At 25.6% G+C, this 20,023-nt stretch overlaps 1 protein-coding gene across 1 annotated transcript; it reads left to right on the forward strand.

The window, feature by feature from the left end:
• The first annotated feature begins 1,919 nt into the window (after positions 1 to 1,919).
• On the forward strand, positions 1,920 to 19,813 carry LOC112600240 (ionotropic receptor 25a). Its single transcript, XM_025347427.1, has 15 exons — positions 1,920 to 1,989; positions 7,383 to 7,502; positions 7,964 to 8,173; positions 8,232 to 8,395; positions 8,474 to 8,749; positions 8,877 to 9,077; positions 9,165 to 9,338; positions 9,427 to 9,526; positions 13,995 to 14,169; positions 14,768 to 14,951; positions 15,677 to 15,798; positions 18,147 to 18,294; positions 18,586 to 18,755; positions 18,825 to 18,946; positions 19,527 to 19,813. Exons 1-15 carry the CDS (start codon positions 1,920 to 1,922, stop codon positions 19,811 to 19,813), a joined length of 2,523 nt encoding a protein of 840 aa, XP_025203212.1.
• The last annotated feature ends 210 nt before the right edge of the window (positions 19,814 to 20,023 follow it).

Here is a 20,023-nt window from a genome sequence, read left to right on the forward strand (position 1 = left end):
AACAACCATTATATTTTAATGGATTCGAATAAGATTTATTCATGTTTAAAATACTATTTACGAGTTACGATCATTTAAAACAATATCAACAATTATGAAATATATTAATATTATTCAATTGAATCATATATAAGCTTCTGAGCACTAAAAATTTACACTATACTGACTACTTTATTCTAAAGAATTTAAAACATAAAATATTCATTAACTTGTCAGTATAAAACACAAATGAATATATAATAAAACATTATAATGCAATTCATAGAACCATATTAAATCCACTTAAATTTGTTTATTTTTTACATTTTAATGATACATACTATTTTATAAATATACATATTACCATATTAATTAAATTCCATATATTTCTTTAAAATGAGAATAAATGGAAAGAATTCTTTTATAATATTTTATCGAACGACCTCCTTAAGCTGCAATAAAAATCATTTTATCCTTAACAAACTCTATATAAAAACAAATAATAATACTCGTATTACGAGTATTTAAAAATATTTAAATTTACAGTCAAACTGTGACAAATTTATTACTCACATTATTTGTAAAATATCGAGTGCGTGTTACACACTCTAGACGTTAACAACGGAAAGGAGATATTAATGTTTTAAGTAATAAAATTACAGAATATGAAGAATCTAAAATTGTAGAAAACTCAGGGAAATGAACCTTTCATCACTCGTTAAGTGTTGGTGAAACTTCATGAAAAAACACTTCACGCATTACGCCGGATCCGGCTTTAAGCATATAATAATAAATTCAGAACATTAATTAAAAAATAATGGATTAAAATATAATATAAAAGTTTAATAAAAATTAGGTATTGTACTATTATTGCTGATCTATAATTATAGCAATACCTTTATATGTTGCAGTACTTCCAAAACTTAATAAAAACATTATAAGTTTAGTTTAATTTTAATGGATTACTTTCTTTTAACTTGAGACACTTCGAAAATTATTAATGTTTTTGTAAATATTTTTTTATGTAGTTTAAAGTTGTTACAAAACAATATTTTGGAAAAAAAATTATATTTTTTAAGTTTTTAAATTTTTTGAAATATAGCTTACATTTTTAATTTCATACTCTTATGTAGATAGTTTTTTAGAGATTTTCAATGTATAAAAAAAGAATTTTTAACAAATATTTTTTATTTATTATTAATAAGTATTTATTTTGAAATTTTGATGAGGTAAATAAAGTAATAAAGGAGTAGGTACCCATTAAATAGTCCACTAAGTTAATACTCGGAATGCTCATCTAAATTTTAAAGACTCATAAGTAATAACTAATTAACTTTCTACTCGTTTGAAATAAAATTTTTATGTATAAACATTTTAAAAAAATTGATAATAATCTACTTTGGATACGAAATTAAAAATGTATCATTTCGTTAAAAAAAGAAAAACTTTAAAAATTATTACGATACTTACAAATAATAGTAAAAAATAAATACTTAATCATCTTTCAAAAATGTTGTTTTAAATTATTCAAATCAGAAATAATAAATTTTCAAAAACGTTAATTTTCTTTAAATTAATTAATGTTTATTTTTAAAAAAGATTATACAATATACAAGTACATTAGTTATATTAATAAGTTTGTATTTATAATTTATTTATTGATTTATAGTCATTTTTAATTTTTACTGTGCTATGTAAAAATTATTTATGCTTTTTGAAGTATTTTCATTCAGAATATACCCCTCTTTAAACACATATTAAACATGAATCTATTTAATAATGCAGGACTCACCATTGTATAAAAAGAATTAAATAGCACAATGACGTTTGCGAAATATTTTTACTGTCCAATTATATTTAATTGGCAAAAAAAACAAGCGACCTATAAGTAGTAATCTTCTAGTTTTCATATTTAGTTGCTTTTCGTTAGTGAAGGCACAATGATTATGACAAATATACATATTTTATTGTGGTTAGCAGTTTACACAAATGGAGAAATTTACAAAATCGGTAATGTATTATTTACAACATTTAGTCTGTATTAAAAGAAATAAAATCTAATTTGTACCTAAATTATATACCTAATACACGAAAAATAATTACTTGGTACCTACATGGCTAATTTTGATTCTTTCAGACTTTATAGCAAGCTTTTAATCAAATACTTATGAGGACGCCATACCTACATGTGTCGTCTCCGTTTTACAGACGTACCTGACAAATATTGCGTCCACAATAATCCATGTTATTCAATTATTGTTAAAATTAGATTAAATTAACATATTATTAAATTTAATGGTAAGATTATTATCAATAACAACTCTGAAGATTTCGAGGATAATTTAATTACAAAATAAGTTATGAACATTTTAAAACTGTACATTTTTTAATGATCTTAAGTTGATTCAAAATTAAAATACCAATATAAAAGTCTCAGAAATTCCCTAAATAATAACCTAACTTTAAAATTGTATAATAGATTATTTCGTTATAATTTAAAAAAAAAAAACAGAGTTAAATGGGTTATTGTAAACGTAACATTTTCCATAGTTATTTGTAAGACTGATACAGCAAGGATATGGCGTCCTCTTAGTGAATAATGAATACAAAAGATGATTTATAATTTATATTTATAACTACATTAGGTTTACCTAACTTTCATTTTAAAATATATTTAAATATTTTTAAAATGTCATGATTTATAGAAAATAATATAATATACGTAATGCAAAAAGTATCAAATCCCACAATTAATTTATTTTGAGTTACACCAAATAACTTAAATTATAATTTTTAATTTAGATAATATATAATTTTGTAAGAACTAGAAATAAAAATTTCTAAAAAGATTAATGTGTATAAAATTTATTTTTGATAATTTTAATAGTTATGTAAGAAAAACTTATGAAAAACCTTGCAATAAGTTTACAAGCTCTTAAGTAAAAAATAGAAAATGTCTATAAAACAGTTTAAAACGAGCCAAAATATTTTGGCTTTGCCATTTCTGTAAATGCTAATATAAATATTTAATAACAATTTAAACTTTAAAATTCCTACTTTCTTGACTATATTAGTATTTGTTGAATGATTACAACAAAATAATTATAAAATCAATCTTGTCAAAAATTGTTGCTGCGTAAATCTTCCCGAATATTTTTTTATTTTTAATCTCAAAATACCAACTAAATTCGATTTTCTACCAGAAACCATCCAATAAGATTAAAGATAAAAGTATTTTTTCTACTACAAAAAGTGTCATTAAAACAAACAAAAAAACAATAAATAAAAAGCCCATCATTGTAAAACCAATACATCCATTGCTCTGCTCAGAATCTAATAATAAAAAATTACTACGAAAGTAAGTATAAATTCTATAATAATAATATGATTATTAAGTACCTATTCAAAACTATATTATTTTATACATAACTAAATTAAGCATTTACCATGTGTGCATAATTACCATTTGTATCAAGGATTTAATTTAAATGGACGACGAGATGATACTCCTCACAAAGAGCACTTGAACATTTTGATAGTACAATATTTTTAAACTTCTGTGGCCGAATTTTTTAATGAAATAATGGCTGTGTTTTAACTACCTGAAGTAATTTAATAATCCAAAATTTTAAATATTTTAAACTTTAAAAATGTTACGTTACAAATTGCAATAAAAGCTTATAAATAATTAAAGTTTTTGCTTAAAAATGTTTGAATTTAAAATTATACAAATATTTAAACTAGGAATTCAAATTTATTTTGTATTTATAGTTAGATATATGTGTTATATTTTTGTTAAAATAAACTTGGGGTTATTTTATTAAATCGGTTTTGTTTGATTAGGTTGGAATTTTATTCTTGATTAATAGAAAACACGTCCTTTTATTATATATTTCTATTAACACACTAGTGCACACTTATATACAAGTGGTTTTTTAAAATTACCTCCTCTCTTCACACACACACACATCTTAAACTAAGGTCTAAGAAGTCAAGAGTTAAGTGTTTACACATAATAAAATCAACCAATATACATATAAAAAAAAATGTATTATAGGTTTATAATGTTATACTTGTACTTGTACATGTTAAAATATAACAAAATAAAACTAAATACATACTATTTTTCTCTTTGTTGTTTGTCATATTTATTTTATCTATATTAATTTACAAATGCATTATTTGCACGCAAGTTTTTATGTATACTTACCAACTACAGCCCGCGATAATTTATTAAATGGCCTACCAAAATATTAAAGTTAAATCAAAAAAATAAATAAAAATAAAAATACCTAACTTTAAATTTCAAAAATTAAAAAAAAATTAATTGAAATTTTTATTTGAATTTAATAGATCAAGATTCGTACTTTATTATCATTTACACCTATTTACCTACACAATTAGACATTACTATTTTCATATTAAGATAATGACGTATAAAGTAGTAGTTGTAGCTAAAAATAATAATCATGAACTTTTAAATATAATTTCAGATCTATTGAAGATAACTATAATCTATGAAAAAATTCATATCTTCCTAAAATTGTATTATGACTTTGACATATTAACAATGTAAAAATATTACCTCTATCATACATTATGTCAACCAAAAAATACCAACTGCAGTATTACATTATAACCTTCTGTCTAGTTTACTCGTTCATTTTTGTTGTAATACCCATGTCAAAATTAAAACCATATACCTAACGACTTCATTCACAATAAAACAACATTCCTTTATATCACCATCGACTTCTCTTTTGACACTGTAATTCAAAACATGACAAAAAAGAAACTTTTACACTGAAAAATAAATTATTTAGACAATAAATAAATTTCCGTAATTGAAGCCTAAAAGGTCACTTTAACACAACAAAAATAGTATAAATAAACGTATAAAATATTAATATATTATACAGGATTTTAAACTTTTTAAATTTAATTTGTACATAAACGGATCTATACTAAATTTTTACTCTATTCGATAAAAATCACATCAAATGTTTCGAAATCTTTTAACATCTTACTTAACATACTTAACACATTTTATTACATAATACTATTTCTATACTATAATACAACTAGAGAAAATCGTTTTTTCCATCATATTTATTTTTATTTAGTTTTTATCATTTATTTTTTTTTTACTTTATCATATACTTCAAGGCATTTTTCATTACTATAATTAGGAAACGATTTAGCTTTCGTATACAAAATACGCTATGCCAATGTGAAAATGCACCCATGTAGATATTCCTGAAAATAAAATAATATTTATAGTATATCCATCACTTTTGGGACTAAGTTTATGATCGGAGCACAAAAAAGGTCGGATTACCAGAAAATATAGAAAAATACTGTATATAGTATATGAAATATTAAATTATATAATTTATTTTACATACACTAATACTAAAAAATTCAGTTTAAGCTTACTTATTGTAAGAAAATATTTAGAAAAAACGTCAATTATAGATTTTTGTATAGTAAATGAAGTTCTAAACTTAGCTGCAATGTTTCTCCATTTCATAATCCACAAAATGTCTGTAGGTGTTGTTGATGTTAAGGTCTGCTTGATGTACTGAAAAGCAATATCTAAAACGTTCTTGATGTCGGTGTGTGAAATCTGAATAGGAGGTTGGTCAGTAATTAACTGTACATACCTACTATATAAATTGGTAAATTAAAAGATATTTTGAGAAAAATATACTTAATATTGATAATACTACGGTCGGATCAACAGACCAGCCAAGGGCTGACGAGAAGGATTTTACTATACCTATAAAAACGTTTTTGTGTTTTATTAATTATGCCTTGAATTATAATAATAATATACATTTTTTTTTTACATGTGACTTTTTTTTAGGAAATATGACGTTTAAAAACTAAAAGTTTTATACAAACACACTTTAAAGTTTAAATATATCACTTTAGCCAGAATTTCTAAATAACAATAAAAAAAATTCAATAAACTTATAAAAATTGAAAAACATCAGTCAAATAAAATTTACGATGCACTTATTTTAAGCAAAATAATATATTTATATTGTAATATTACAATTAAAAAGATAGTTATTTTGGTGTCAGGACAGAACAATTTGACCGATCATATTTTATTTTAGCATTTTTATAAACATATATATGAGGTAATCATGATGCAATTTTCAAAAAATTTTAACCAATGAAAATAATTTTTAGCTTTTATAGCTAAACTTATCATAAAGCAAAGCCCAAAATATATTGTTTTGAAATTGTATAGTTAGTTCACTATGAACCAGTGGTGTATTTACGTTGAGGAGGGGAGATCAAGGGGATAAATCCCCCCATAGGCTGTATACACACAAATAAGTATAGTAAAAATTATTATTTTTTTTTTTTTTTTTATCAATAATTGATTAAAATATTATAATATATTGTACAATATTCTCATTGGTATCTTCATTTATAAAGTCATATCCCCCCCCCCCCCATGAAGAAAACCTAAACTCGCCACTGCTATGAACATAACTTAATTATAAAAATTTTATTTTTTTATTTACGATTAATTTTATCGTATGGCTTAATTTTCATGTTAAAATTAGGGGTGTAATTATCTATTGTATCCGAGAGTTAGAAAGTATAAAAACCAACAGGTCTTCCTCATAAAAATTGTTGGCCGTAAGCTATTTCGGTTAGGTTAAAAGTCTTATAAAATACTACTGATAATTTATAAGACTAAGAAAAAAAAAATACATGAATAATAAAAAAAACAAATCGTTTTTATTAAAAGGCTATAGGCAATAGGCGTACAAGTATACAACGTCAATTCAATAAACGTAGTAATTAAAAGTATACTTTTAGTAAAAGTATCTTTTAATATTGTATCTATAGTTAGTATTTAGTCTATACGAGGAGATCGTTAGTACCACATAAATACCTATTTCATTAAACGAATTTACTTATCTACTGTTAATTATTTGTTCCATATAGTTACAGTTAGTTAAGTATTAATACTGACAGGACTTATGCAGGTATGCACGATTATTGTCATATTATGTTTCCATGGATATATCAAAACTGAAATTTGAAAAACTCTCGTAGTATTTAATATTTAAATACCAGTACTTAGCCAGTGACTTAATTAAAACAAAAAAACTTAATCAACAAGCATGGATTTAATAATATGAATAAAAAAATTAGTATAATTTAAAAAAACTTAAAATATATGAAATTAATTTTTTACCAATACACTATGGCAAGTATGTGTGTGTTATTGCTGTTGCAACTGTTGCATTTGTGGGGATTATCAAATTATAGTTAAATTTCAAATATTTTACAAATTCTAATAGCTGAATAAAGCTATAGACATTTAATCATTATTATAAAAAAACTTTACTAATGCTATATTTCTAATATATTTACAGGTGTATTAACACAAAATGAAAATGATACAAACTTCGTCCAATTGAAATCCATGTTGACAAACTATGATATCTCGATCGAACCTATTTTAAACGACCCATTGTACAATGTAACTAATAAATGTACGTATTATTTTAACCCTTGCATTAGTGATTTTAAATTAGAGTAGATATTTGATACAATACAGACTTATCCCTGCAATATTATTTTCGCTATAATTAAATACTGTTATTCAATTATATGATGTATATCTCAAAATTAATTTTCTAAAGGAACGATTAAAGACTAGCTAAATATTGTATTTTATACTGAAATGTATCTATAGTATACTACGTTATAAATGCCTATCAGTGTTAACCAGTATAAATATTTACACCTAGATATACCTACTCGTTTACTCATTACTCGTATAAATTACTTATTCTCGTATAAACTAATATTTCAAGATTCAAGTTTCTGTAACGTCCTTAAAAGTTTTGGTATTGATATAATTATATAGGTATATTATTATTTTTTACCTTTATTATGCTACAAATAATAATTCAATTTCAATATTAATATTAATAAAAATTTGTTTTAACAGTTTGCAGTACTATATCAAATAATACATTGGCTACCATTGATCTCCTCAATCCCCCGTGTACGCCATGCTCGAAAATAAGTAACGCTAATGCAATGGCCTATTTTCGAACTGACTTTTCCTACATTCAACCAACAATCCAATTAATTGAATCATATATTACATGGTTGAATATTACCAAAGAAATTACATTTGTATTCACTAACCAAGAAGGTTTAAATGCTTTTTTCAATCTGTTTTCTAAAATATTAAGTATAAATTATGTCTTTAGACGCAGATCAAGCTGTTATCTACTTAACTTCAGGAAAATCATCTTTAAGAGCTATTGTCTTAAATTATTTAACATCCAAGGAAATTGATCAACTTAAGAATACGAAAATTGGTATTAGACACATAGCTCTAATAGGTAATAACTTGGATCAATACGTTAATAAAGTTAGTATAAAAATCAATATCTAGTCAGCACTAAGTAGTCATATACCTATAATATAAAAAATAACTTCTTTAAATCAGATAAACCAAGAGAAATTAATAAAATTGGATGAATCATGGATAATTGTTACAAATGATACAAGCAAATATAAACTTGAATCAACAGTAACGCTTATAAAGTTTACATCGTGGGAAAATGGACATACAAACAAAATGACGCGTGCTAGAACATTATTTAACTTCATTCTTTACTTTCTTGACCATGTATCGCGAAATCCTTTAAAACTTAATTGCAACATGAGTTCTGATATTCTGGTGTTAGATAAACGAAAGGAAATCGAAGATATACTTAACTCGGTAAACTTGTAAAATTTAAATATATTATTTTATCATTATAACCTGTGTTGTAATTTATAATTATTATTATTATTGTTATTATTAATTATTATAATTTATAGAATAACAAAACGTAATAATTTTTTAGTACGAATATAAAAATGAATTTCATTACGACATCGATACCAAACTAATGACGTACAACGAACAAGCAATGATACTAAGACTTAGTCCGGACGGCGTACCTAATCATTTGGGTACGTGGACTATAAATGGAGGTTTAAAAATGAAATACGATGCTTTGACCGTAATCAGCGGACGCAGATTCTTCAGAGTTGGAATTGCAAATGTTAGCATGCATTCTACTAGTTATTTAGAATCATATTGTTATTGATTGTAATCGTGATTTTTACAAGCTCTGTTTTTATACCCAAAGGCTATTCCTTGGACGTTCATGGAAGATGTGTGGAAAGGTTATTGCATTGATCTAATCGAAAAACTATCCGTAGAAATGAATTTCAAATACGAACTAGTCGTTAAAGACCAATTTGGTGAGCTCGACCCAGTGACAAATCAATGGAATGGACTTATCGGTGGACTTGTGGATGGAGTGAGTGAAAGCGCATTTATAAACATGTATTGTTTATATAGGTACATTATTATTGATTTCGAGCTTCCATATCACTGTGTGGTTGCAGGAATTGGATATCGTTATAGCTGCACTCACCATGACATCGGAACGAGAAGAAGTTATAGATTTTATTGCCCCGTACTTTGAACAAACAGGAATATCAATAGGTAATAGATAAATATTAACGAATTAATCGATATTGGATTTTTTTTTTTTTAAAGAGGGGATTTCAATTTGAGAAATATTAGGTGTTGAATATACCTATAATTCATCAATTCGTAGAAAAATATAATGATTGTGTCAAAATATTTTATGATAAATTTATATTTATAGACAATAATGCGGTAGGTATAATAATAATTTGTACCTTTTTAATATACTAGATGTTATTATCCATTATAAGACAACACTGACTATAGACCCGATTCGTAGTATAAACATCTTAATCTAAATATTTTGATAATTTTACTATGTATACAATAATATACAAACACATACGTAGTAATGAAAAACTTCAAATCACTACGAACTTTCTACACGTTTAAATATCTAACTTCGTCAAAATTTAAACTGGAAGTGTCAATAAAAAAATCGTACTTTTGATATTTAAAGGTTTTTATAAGAAAAATATACGTGGACTCTACAGGACTCTACTAGAGGATTGACAACTCTACCTAGATATTATTTATTTACACCATAATATGATTCATAAACTTCCGTGATTTTTACAAATTTCGTAAAAGAAAATAAATGCCAATGTATTTTTAACATTTTTAATTTGTTATAAGCACAATTTATGTGTGATTTTGAAATATTTTTCAAATTTTTCGAACCAACCATAACATAATTAATTAATAAAGAAAAAATACCATTCTATATAAATAGCACAAAAAGAGTCAAAATATTTTTAAATCTATAATATCATTCATATAAAATTCTAAAATAAATATCTGGAGTAATTCATCTTTGGGATACAATAAAAAAACAAAATTGATTTCTAAATCTATTTCTAGTTAAAATTACCCATTTTTCTCTAATTGTTTTGTTATTTTTCCCAATTATTTTGAAAAATACCAATTCTCCTTAAATAATAACTAGATTCGATTTTTGATATCAAAAATCGCTCTCGAGTTTAAAAATTGAAGAAATTTTACCGCTCCAAAAGGTGGTGACAGTCGACAGACACAATAAAAAATTTTAAAAACAAACATTGCTGTAAATTAAATTCATTCATCGCTCTGCTTTAAACCTTAACATTTTAGCAATACATTGCGCTAACTTTTTACTTAACATCTTAAGAATTTACAATTTTAAAACACAAACTATAAATGTAAAATTACAATGTTAAAGTGTTTATTTGTATCAATAGTACCTACTATTTACTACAAAGTATCCCAACATTTAATTATCCGGGTCTTCAAGAACTGGCCAGAACACCAGGTAACATATTATTTCAGTTTAGATATTAAATTTAAAATTAATAATTATAGCATTCGTAAAACTATTTTAAGCTACTGTGCGGTTAAAAAACATGCACTTGTTTACATTCCTTCGTTTTATTTCTTAAACATTCTTCAAATATTTTTAAGTGCTTAAGAAAATTACCGAGAAAAGCGAACATATGATATACTTTAATTGATATACATTATTTTTTTGTTTTCAATTTATGTATTCAAAATAAATATTGGTTTAACAAAACCTATTTAAAAAGTTAATTCTTAAAGATACACTACTGAATAGCAAAATATTGATTCAAAATCAATTATCTTAGCTTCAAGAACCATTAGAACTATTTATTTTTTATAACACAAATACTTCAATTGAGAGTAAGAAATTGCTTATAACACATCAGTGTTGGGTTTTTAATTTTCTGAAAGTTAAAAAAAAAAAGTGTATTTAAAAAAGTAAATTTTTAAGTTTTGATTGTATATAGATGAAAATCAACAGCAAACTTTCTATTCTCAGGATATAATTCTAAAGGTCAACAAGCAGATAGCAATCAATACTCAGAAAAAGTCTAATGAATTATCAAATAAAATAAAATGCGGAAGATAGTTTTAATTTAATTTAATAAACAAAAAAAAAAACAGATAATTATTTATTCATCTTATTTTTTATTAAAACCTAAGAAATAGAAAATTGTACATATTATAACATTTACGAGTACAAGTAATATACTGTTATCAATTAATTTTTAAACGTAAATACATATTTTAAATTATTTATGAGCTGCATATAATCTATAATAATGCAAATTAATTACTAAATAAAAAATCCTTTTAGATAAAATCGTATCTAAGCCGCTGTTTATAATATCAACTGCGGTTTACTAGGTAAACCAGGTATAATATACTACTTACTTACGTAAAACACTATATCGCCTGTCAATTTCCCAAATAATTTATGTTTATGATATACAGTAAAACCTCACTTAACGAACACCTCCAAATAGCGAACATTTTTTTTTTAGAAACTGTACATTTTCAATGTTTATTTATAGAAAAACTATTAAATAAGGGGCACTTTAAATAGTGGACAAGATTGACTAGATTTCGATAATTTGTACCATAGTTCTAAGTAAATTTTATTAAAATATACATTTTTTATTTTTATACATTATCATATTATTATAGGGCCGCATGTACTTGCATCCCTTAAGATAGTTGATAAGAATTTACTATATTACAAATTACAACAAGTAAATAAAGTAAGTTGCATCCCAAATACTCGGACGCAACTTACCAATAATATTTATTGATGGGTTATTTGAGTGTCAAACGATAACTTTGGTTAAGTATCAACAATTTTGTGATTATATTCTAAATAATTATATCTCTGAAGATTCGCGTTTCCCTCCTCAATTATGGACTGAGTATTTCACTAGTCTTCGGCGAACCACTAACTCATTTACTCGTGTAAACCATTTCATTCGAAATTTAATTCTTCGTTTTATCTGTTATCACTCACAATCTATTATTTTCGTGATATCAAAATACTAAAAGAATTTCAAATTAATTCATAAATTCTAATGAACGTTTAAAAATATAGTATAGTGACCAAAAATATAAAAATAAAATTTATTGAAATTCAAATTGCCAAACGAAGTTAACAGTATGTCATTTAGGTATAACTAATGAATGTCCTAAATTTTTACCTAATATTGATTTATAACAACATTTATAGATTTTTTTAATTATATGACAATATGTTTTATTTTCGTAAACTTTTTTTAATAATTATCAAATATAACAATTTACGCATCTACATGCTTTTTTCTTATACATATAAGTATGCCTAACTATAAAATTATATTTACGAAATTATAATTCGAGACACGATTAACACATCAATATGTAGAAGTTACGTCATAATTACTTGGACGCGAGTCACCTTTAGTAATAATTAACATAAGTAACTTGCGTCCGAACAGTTACCTGTTATTATCAGTTTTGGACGCAAGTAGTATGCACCGTATTATAGCTTATCTTATGCGTCATAGGAAATTATTGTCTCATTCAGTAGGTAAGTAGGTAACTAATTTTGTTTTAAATAATATTATATACAAACAATATAAATATACACATTATGTGTATCATGTTTTTTACATATTTTAATATTGTTTATTTTTTTGATTTATCCTTCCACTATCTCTAAATATCAGATACCTCCAAATAGCGAACAAAATGTTGGCGACCATTAGTATTCGGTATTTAAATGTTTCACTGTATTTCTAATACATTTCAAATTCAAACGTAAAATATTAGTTTCTAATAATTACCTAGCCAGTTGGTATGCCTAGATTTTTACCAGAAATCAACATATTAAATACCCATAAATATTCATATTATTTTATTGACAAATAACATACGCATATACGGTTTGTGGACTCAATAAATTTAGTTTTCAGTTTTTTTTCTCAGGATCACAACAACAAGAGACAAATTAAATAAAATCTAAAATATTTTTAAAAACTAATTATATGTTATAAGACTGTTGATCCATCGATATTTCATTATCAAATAGAGAAAAAAATTACACACACGAACATTCATACATACATATGAATATATATACATAAAGAATATACATTAAATAACTATAAAGTCACTTAAGGTGATGGTAACAAGAAAAACAACTTTTCTTCATGTGCTTTTATCTTTCTTTGTGTCTATTTCATAGACTATACTATATATTATTGTGCTGTTACCAGTTGCCACCAAACTATTTCAGTGTCGCCTGTCAAAATGTATAACTTAGGTAGTTGGGTATATAACGATAAATGATATCACTTATTACCAGCAGAGCTCATTTTTATCCAAACAATGAAAATCTTTTCAACAAAAAATAAAACAAAATTCCATCAAAAGTAAAATACCTAGTTAACTTATATACTGCTATTATGTAAATACTGGCTTGGGAGCCAACGATGTGTTGGGAAAATCGAATAATTTAAATCATACACAAATTGCGTACCTATTCGTTGTGTTGTTATAACACGTCTTGTTATTATGATAAGCCTATCTGCCCGCATAGCTCCGTCTATGTGATATGCTTATAATTACATTACCTACTAGTACTTATTATATTCCCAAAGTATCAATTTTTGTCGCTTACCGTAACCACGTGTCATTTCAGTGATCAGGAAACCATCGAGAAAGACTTCTCTGTTTAAATTTATGACAGTACTGAAACCCGAAGTTTGGCTTAGTATCGTAGCTGCCTTGGCCACGACTGCGTTCATGATCTGGATACTAGACAAATATTCGCCGTATAGTGCACAGAACAACAAACCCAAATACGAACAATTCCGGTATTGTATTAATCGTATTGTACAACATAAATATCTATGTGAAGAAATATAAGTATTGTACAAATTATATTATTTATCAAGTATAACTACATAGACATAAACAGTGATCGCTTTAAAAGAAAACAGTCATCATAATATATATATATATATATATAGGTTAATTTGTACGTTTAAAAAAAATGGTGTCGCTTTATTGTTTTTATTTTTTTTTTTTCGTTTAAGTAATCTAAAATTAATTACAAATATCGTTTATGTGTTTACTTTAACTGTAAAAAAAAAAATCCCCCCTTTATTATATTACACTATACAGACAAAAGTCAAACGTTAGTATACCTACCTATATAATATTTATTTTTATACTATAATGTAGACATATAGGTAATGATATAGTGACATAGTGTGTAGTGTACACACTACATCTTACACTAATGCAAGGCCGCTAAAAATTAAATATTTGATAAACAATAGTCGGATAATGGTCTCTTAAACCTTATTTAATGGCCCGTAATTGATCCATTAAATTTTATTGAACTATTAAATCAATCAATTTTTTACGTGACTGGCGTATGTCTTTATTCTATGTGTCCCGTGCATATAGGCATTTCACACTGGTCGAGAGTTTTTGGTTCGCCTTAACTTCTTTTACGCCGCAAGGAGGAGGAGAAACGCCTAAAGCTATCAGCGGCCGCGTCTTGGTCGCCGCATATTGGGTTTTCGTCGTCCTCATGCTGGCTACGTTCACTGCAAATTTGGCAGCATTTCTGACGGTGGAAAGGATGCAAGTGAGCTATAATACTTCCTTAAACTTATACCTAACTGCGTATAATACATATCATAGACGTGCGCTCAAATGTTGCAGGGTATGCTTAAGCAACACCAACAAGTTGCTAATAGATAAATATAGTTACAGTTTTCACTCACAATTTTTATTTTTTCCAACTAACTATAGTCAGTACTGTTAGAAGTGTCAAGCATTTAGAAAAAGGTCCCAGAAATGCTTCGTACACAAGTAATAGAACACAAAATTACATAATACAGTCAATACATAATGCAATGCTTCGAAACATTTATTGATTTATGCTCAAAAATAAATATGTTTTCATTATTGCTGATGAAACCAGTGACTGTGGTCATCACGAGCAATAAACAGACATCTATAGACTATAGTAGTTCGTTTTCTTTTTTTGATTCGAGTTTAAATAAACCGTAGGTTAAATGCTTCACGGGTTTGGTCGTATTATATAGAATAAATTGTATTTTTGCATGAGTCAAATAGATTTTCAAAACTAAAAAAAAGTGCTATTGTTATAAAGTGTGAATGCTCTTTTTTTAAAAGCTTAAAAACACTTATAAATGAATAATTTTCGGCAGCAACCAATAAGTCCTGCACACGTCTATGATGCATATGCATACGCTGTAACTGCACTATATATTATATAGTATTAATTATATTACTTGACGTTGACTATTTGTTCGTATTGTACTTACTACATAATATAATGTATAGACACCAGTGCAGTCCTTACAACAGTTAGCTCGACAATCAAGGATCAATTATTCGGTGATTGACGGTAGCGACACCCATCAGTTCTTTCGCAACATGAAAATGGCAGAAGATATTTTATACAAGCGAGTATACCTATTTTCAGTGACTCCCCGTACTTAAAACCAGCGAAATATTATGAAAACCGCGAAATATTTCCGGGGTTTTTTTTTTTTACTGTAGAAACTCATCACAATAAAAGGTAGTCAAATGGGAAACCGCTCTACTGAGTATATTAGGTGTCAAATAAGTCACTGTTAAGGACGTGTTGTGTAAATGTACAGAAAATTATTAAGTTAACATGGTGTGAAAATTCCAAGTATCAACAGTAATTCGTTTTCGAATTACAAGAAAATAAAGAAGAAATAAATGGTTTAGCATAAAAATGCTATTTGTTTTTCTCAATTATAAAAAAAAGTATCAACAGAGAATTTTTAATTTTAACCTCTTAGAAGTACCAACTAGATCTATTTTGCTATCCAAAACCATCCTCAAAGTTGAAAAAAGCATTTTATCGACTACTTATCGTACAAACAAAAAATACACTCGCACGCATTATAGTAAAATCAATAAATTCATCGCTCCACTCAAAATCTAATATAGTTCCCAGAAAATTACATTCTTTACTATTCAGTTGTTTAAGTTGAGTGTGGTTATGGTTTTTAAGAAATCTATCATTTTTTTTCTATTTTTTATAGAACAATTTAAAAAATTTTAGATTCAGAACGGAACGGTGAACGTATTTATTTTACAATGATGTGTTTTTTTGTGTCTGTGTACACGATAAGTAGTCCATGAAAGGCTTCAATTTTCACTTTGAGGTTTTAAATAGATAATTGGATATAATTCGTAATTTAAAAAGGTAAAAATTAAAAATTAATTTTATCATTTTTAATTTATTTTTAACAATATTTGGAAAAACAAACAAAAAATTGAAAAAAAACTAGGAATTTTAACGCAAAATCAATACCAAACCGAAAAAACTGATTTTGTTTTTTCATTGTAATTCAAAAACTAATAACTTGAAATACTTGAAATTTTCATCAATTTTTCTATCAATGATAAGATCTGATAAAAATATTTTAAGCTATTTATAGACAATTGAAATTTTCCATTTTTTAATTTTTTTTTTTTAATGTCAATAACAAAATATTACTTGAGAGAAAATGTTTGAAAATAAATTATTGCTTGCCTAAATTATTTTATAATTAGAAATTAATAAAAAAAATGTTTATATCTACAACTTCAAAATTTAATATAAGATTTTCTAAAAACAATAAAAAAAAGTTTACCAAAGAATAACATAATATTTTTATTCCCATTTAAAGTTCAAATTTTAACGATATTAGTTATTCACCCGTAAAGTAACTATCTCTCTTCTAATAATTTTTAATATTTCGTTGTTATTAAAAAACAAATTTTTTATAGAGAAAAATTGAAGTTCAAAATTAGTTAAAATTATAAAAAAATTAAATTTCTTTGTAGTAAAAAATATATAAAATATGTAATTTTTATAGCTAAGGCTTGAAAATTTGATACAAAGTTCTATAAGTAGCTCATACTGAAAGCAAAAAAATCTAAAAAAAATATATATACCTAAGCATAAAATCCTCTGTTAAGTATTTTTTTTCTGAATAATATAATATGTTGAATTCAAATTTAACACATCCATCACAATGACCTACTCGACACTTATCGTCAGCAGAGCAATACCCACTTGTCTATAATTTTAAATATGTCAAGTTAGTAAAATATTTTAATGCTTTAAATTAAATAATTTATAATATGATTATACCTAAGTAGGTACATATTTGGTTATGTCTAATCATTTTATAATCTTTTCGAGTTCAGAATTTTATTTTTTAAAACAATGATTTATAGTATAGCTTTCAAATTGAATTAGAAAGATTAAAATAAGCACAGAACACTGTTAAAGTGTAACGCAGTTACAACATACTGAAACGCTAATAGGTACAGTGATACCTACAAAAACTTAATAGAAATAACAATTTAAATTGTTTACATCATCAATAACAATAGTGTTAAACGTTCAATGTTGAATGTTTTGAAACAATTTAAGATAGGTACCTAGTATAAGATATTAAAATAATATTTTTATATGTGTGTTTAAATATTGAAAAACCGAAAACAATCATATTTTTTAGGAGCTGGATAAAAACTATTTTTTTAACTATTTTCTTACATTTCTTTTGAAAAGTAATATTATACATTTGTATTTGTTGTACCATTTACCATTTGGAATGTATAAATTTAATGCTTTAACCTTAATTAGAAAATAATATGTACCTAACTAAGAGCATACATATTTCACATAAATATGGTATACGAGTATATGGAAATTATGTTACCTAGCTATTCATTATATTATTGTGGATAGGGTTTACTTATAAAATAAAAAAATTCATATTTTTAGCGTATGGAAAGAGATAGCACTAAATCAAACAAACAATCGAAAAGATTTTCGAGTTTGGGATTATCCAATAAAAGAAGAATATGGACAAATATTAGCAGCAATAGAAAGAACTGGGACCGTTCCAAACAGAACAATTGGATATCAAATGGTGATCGTTGTTAATTGATATTATATTATAACATAATTAATGCTGGATTTAGTAACTACATATTATTTTTTACCCGAATTAAAGTATAAAATTAGCACTCTCTCATAATTCAGCCCCCTCTCTATTATTATACTTTTATACCAGTTACTCTCTAAAAAAAAAAGTGGATAAAAAAATGTATTAGGTAATTTGGCACTCCCGACTCCCGACCAAGACTTCCGATGTAAATTCCCCCCTAGATCCTACCCTTAAAAAATAATACATTTATACATCAATCATGTTCAATAATAGGTATTGGACAACGAGCAAGGTGAATTCGCTTTAATTCATGATTCATCAGATATCGAGTATGAAGTTTATAATAATTGTAACCTGACTGAGGTAGGTGAAGTATTTGCGGAAAGGCCATATTCGATAGCTGTCCAACAAGGAAGTCTTATACAAGAAGAAATTAGTAGAAAGTAAAATTAATAAGACTAAATAGTCTCAATAACAAAAAAATAATAACTAACCAACTAATAATTTTCTAGGATATTGGATTTACAAAAAGATAGATTTTTCGAATTATTGAACGCCAAGTATTGGAATGCTTCCAAAATTAGCACATGCCCGAATTCCGATGATAGTGAAGGCATCACATTAGAGAGTTTAGGTAATTCCTAAAAATATAATTGAGCCATATACTTACTGTAACTGTCATTATTATAGTAGGTAGATAATTTCTAGTTTATGGCAAGATAGGTGTATGGTAAGCCTGATAAGGTAACCTACATGATTGTGTTCAATATTCAATGTGTAATCTTATAGAAATTGTATCAGTCAATGTACTTTAATACCTACTCTAGACGTTTTAACTCAAGGTGTCAAGGTGTATCATGTATACATAGTTTACTGATTTGATTGTTACTGATTGATTTATACCAGACAAGAGTCTGGGTGGTGTAATAACCTAAAGAGAAATAATAATTAAAGTCATCCCAATCTAAATTTAATTTAATTTAATGCTTCATTGAATAATATATTATCTTAGATACCTAATATATTATAATAATATGCTAATAGTTAAACTATAAGTTAATCCAATAAAAAAGTAAGCCATTCAATTATCGGTTAGACCAAGTCACATAGTTATACCTATCTAGCCTAACAGAAATAGTTTTTCTTAATATTTATATAATTAAATATTTTAACAAATTCCATACTTACCTCAATATTAATTATATTATTTTTAGGAGGAGTTTTCATTGCAACATTAGTTGGCTTGTTGATAGCATTAATTACACTTGCTTTTGAAGTTGTCTATTTTAAACATAAACGCGCCAAGGTAACTGAAGTTAGTGTTGTTAATAACACCATTTATAAGGATAAACTGATATACGGTCACGAGTTATTCATGACACTGGGCAGGCATTCAAATTCAGATGATCAAACACGTTGGGCAAACAAGATCAAGCTAGATTCAACTAAAGGCCGACTAAACAATGCATTATTTTTTCGTAGAAACAAATTTCAAAATTAGAACTTTAGTTGTTTGATATAATGTTTTATAATATTTATAAATATAGTATAGATATAAATTGATTAACTAATACAGTTTATGAATAAATTATTTTACATTATATATATATATATATATATATATTATACAACTGTACTATTTCAACATAACACCAAGAGAAAACGGCGAAACTTTAAATATAATCATAATAAATCAAAAAATAATATAATA

This window comes from Melanaphis sacchari, unplaced genomic scaffold (genome assembly GCF_002803265.2).
Source record: "Melanaphis sacchari strain LSU unplaced genomic scaffold, SCAv2.0 Contig0_pilon_pilon, whole genome shotgun sequence".
Lineage (NCBI taxonomy): Eukaryota > Metazoa > Arthropoda > Insecta > Hemiptera > Aphididae > Melanaphis > Melanaphis sacchari.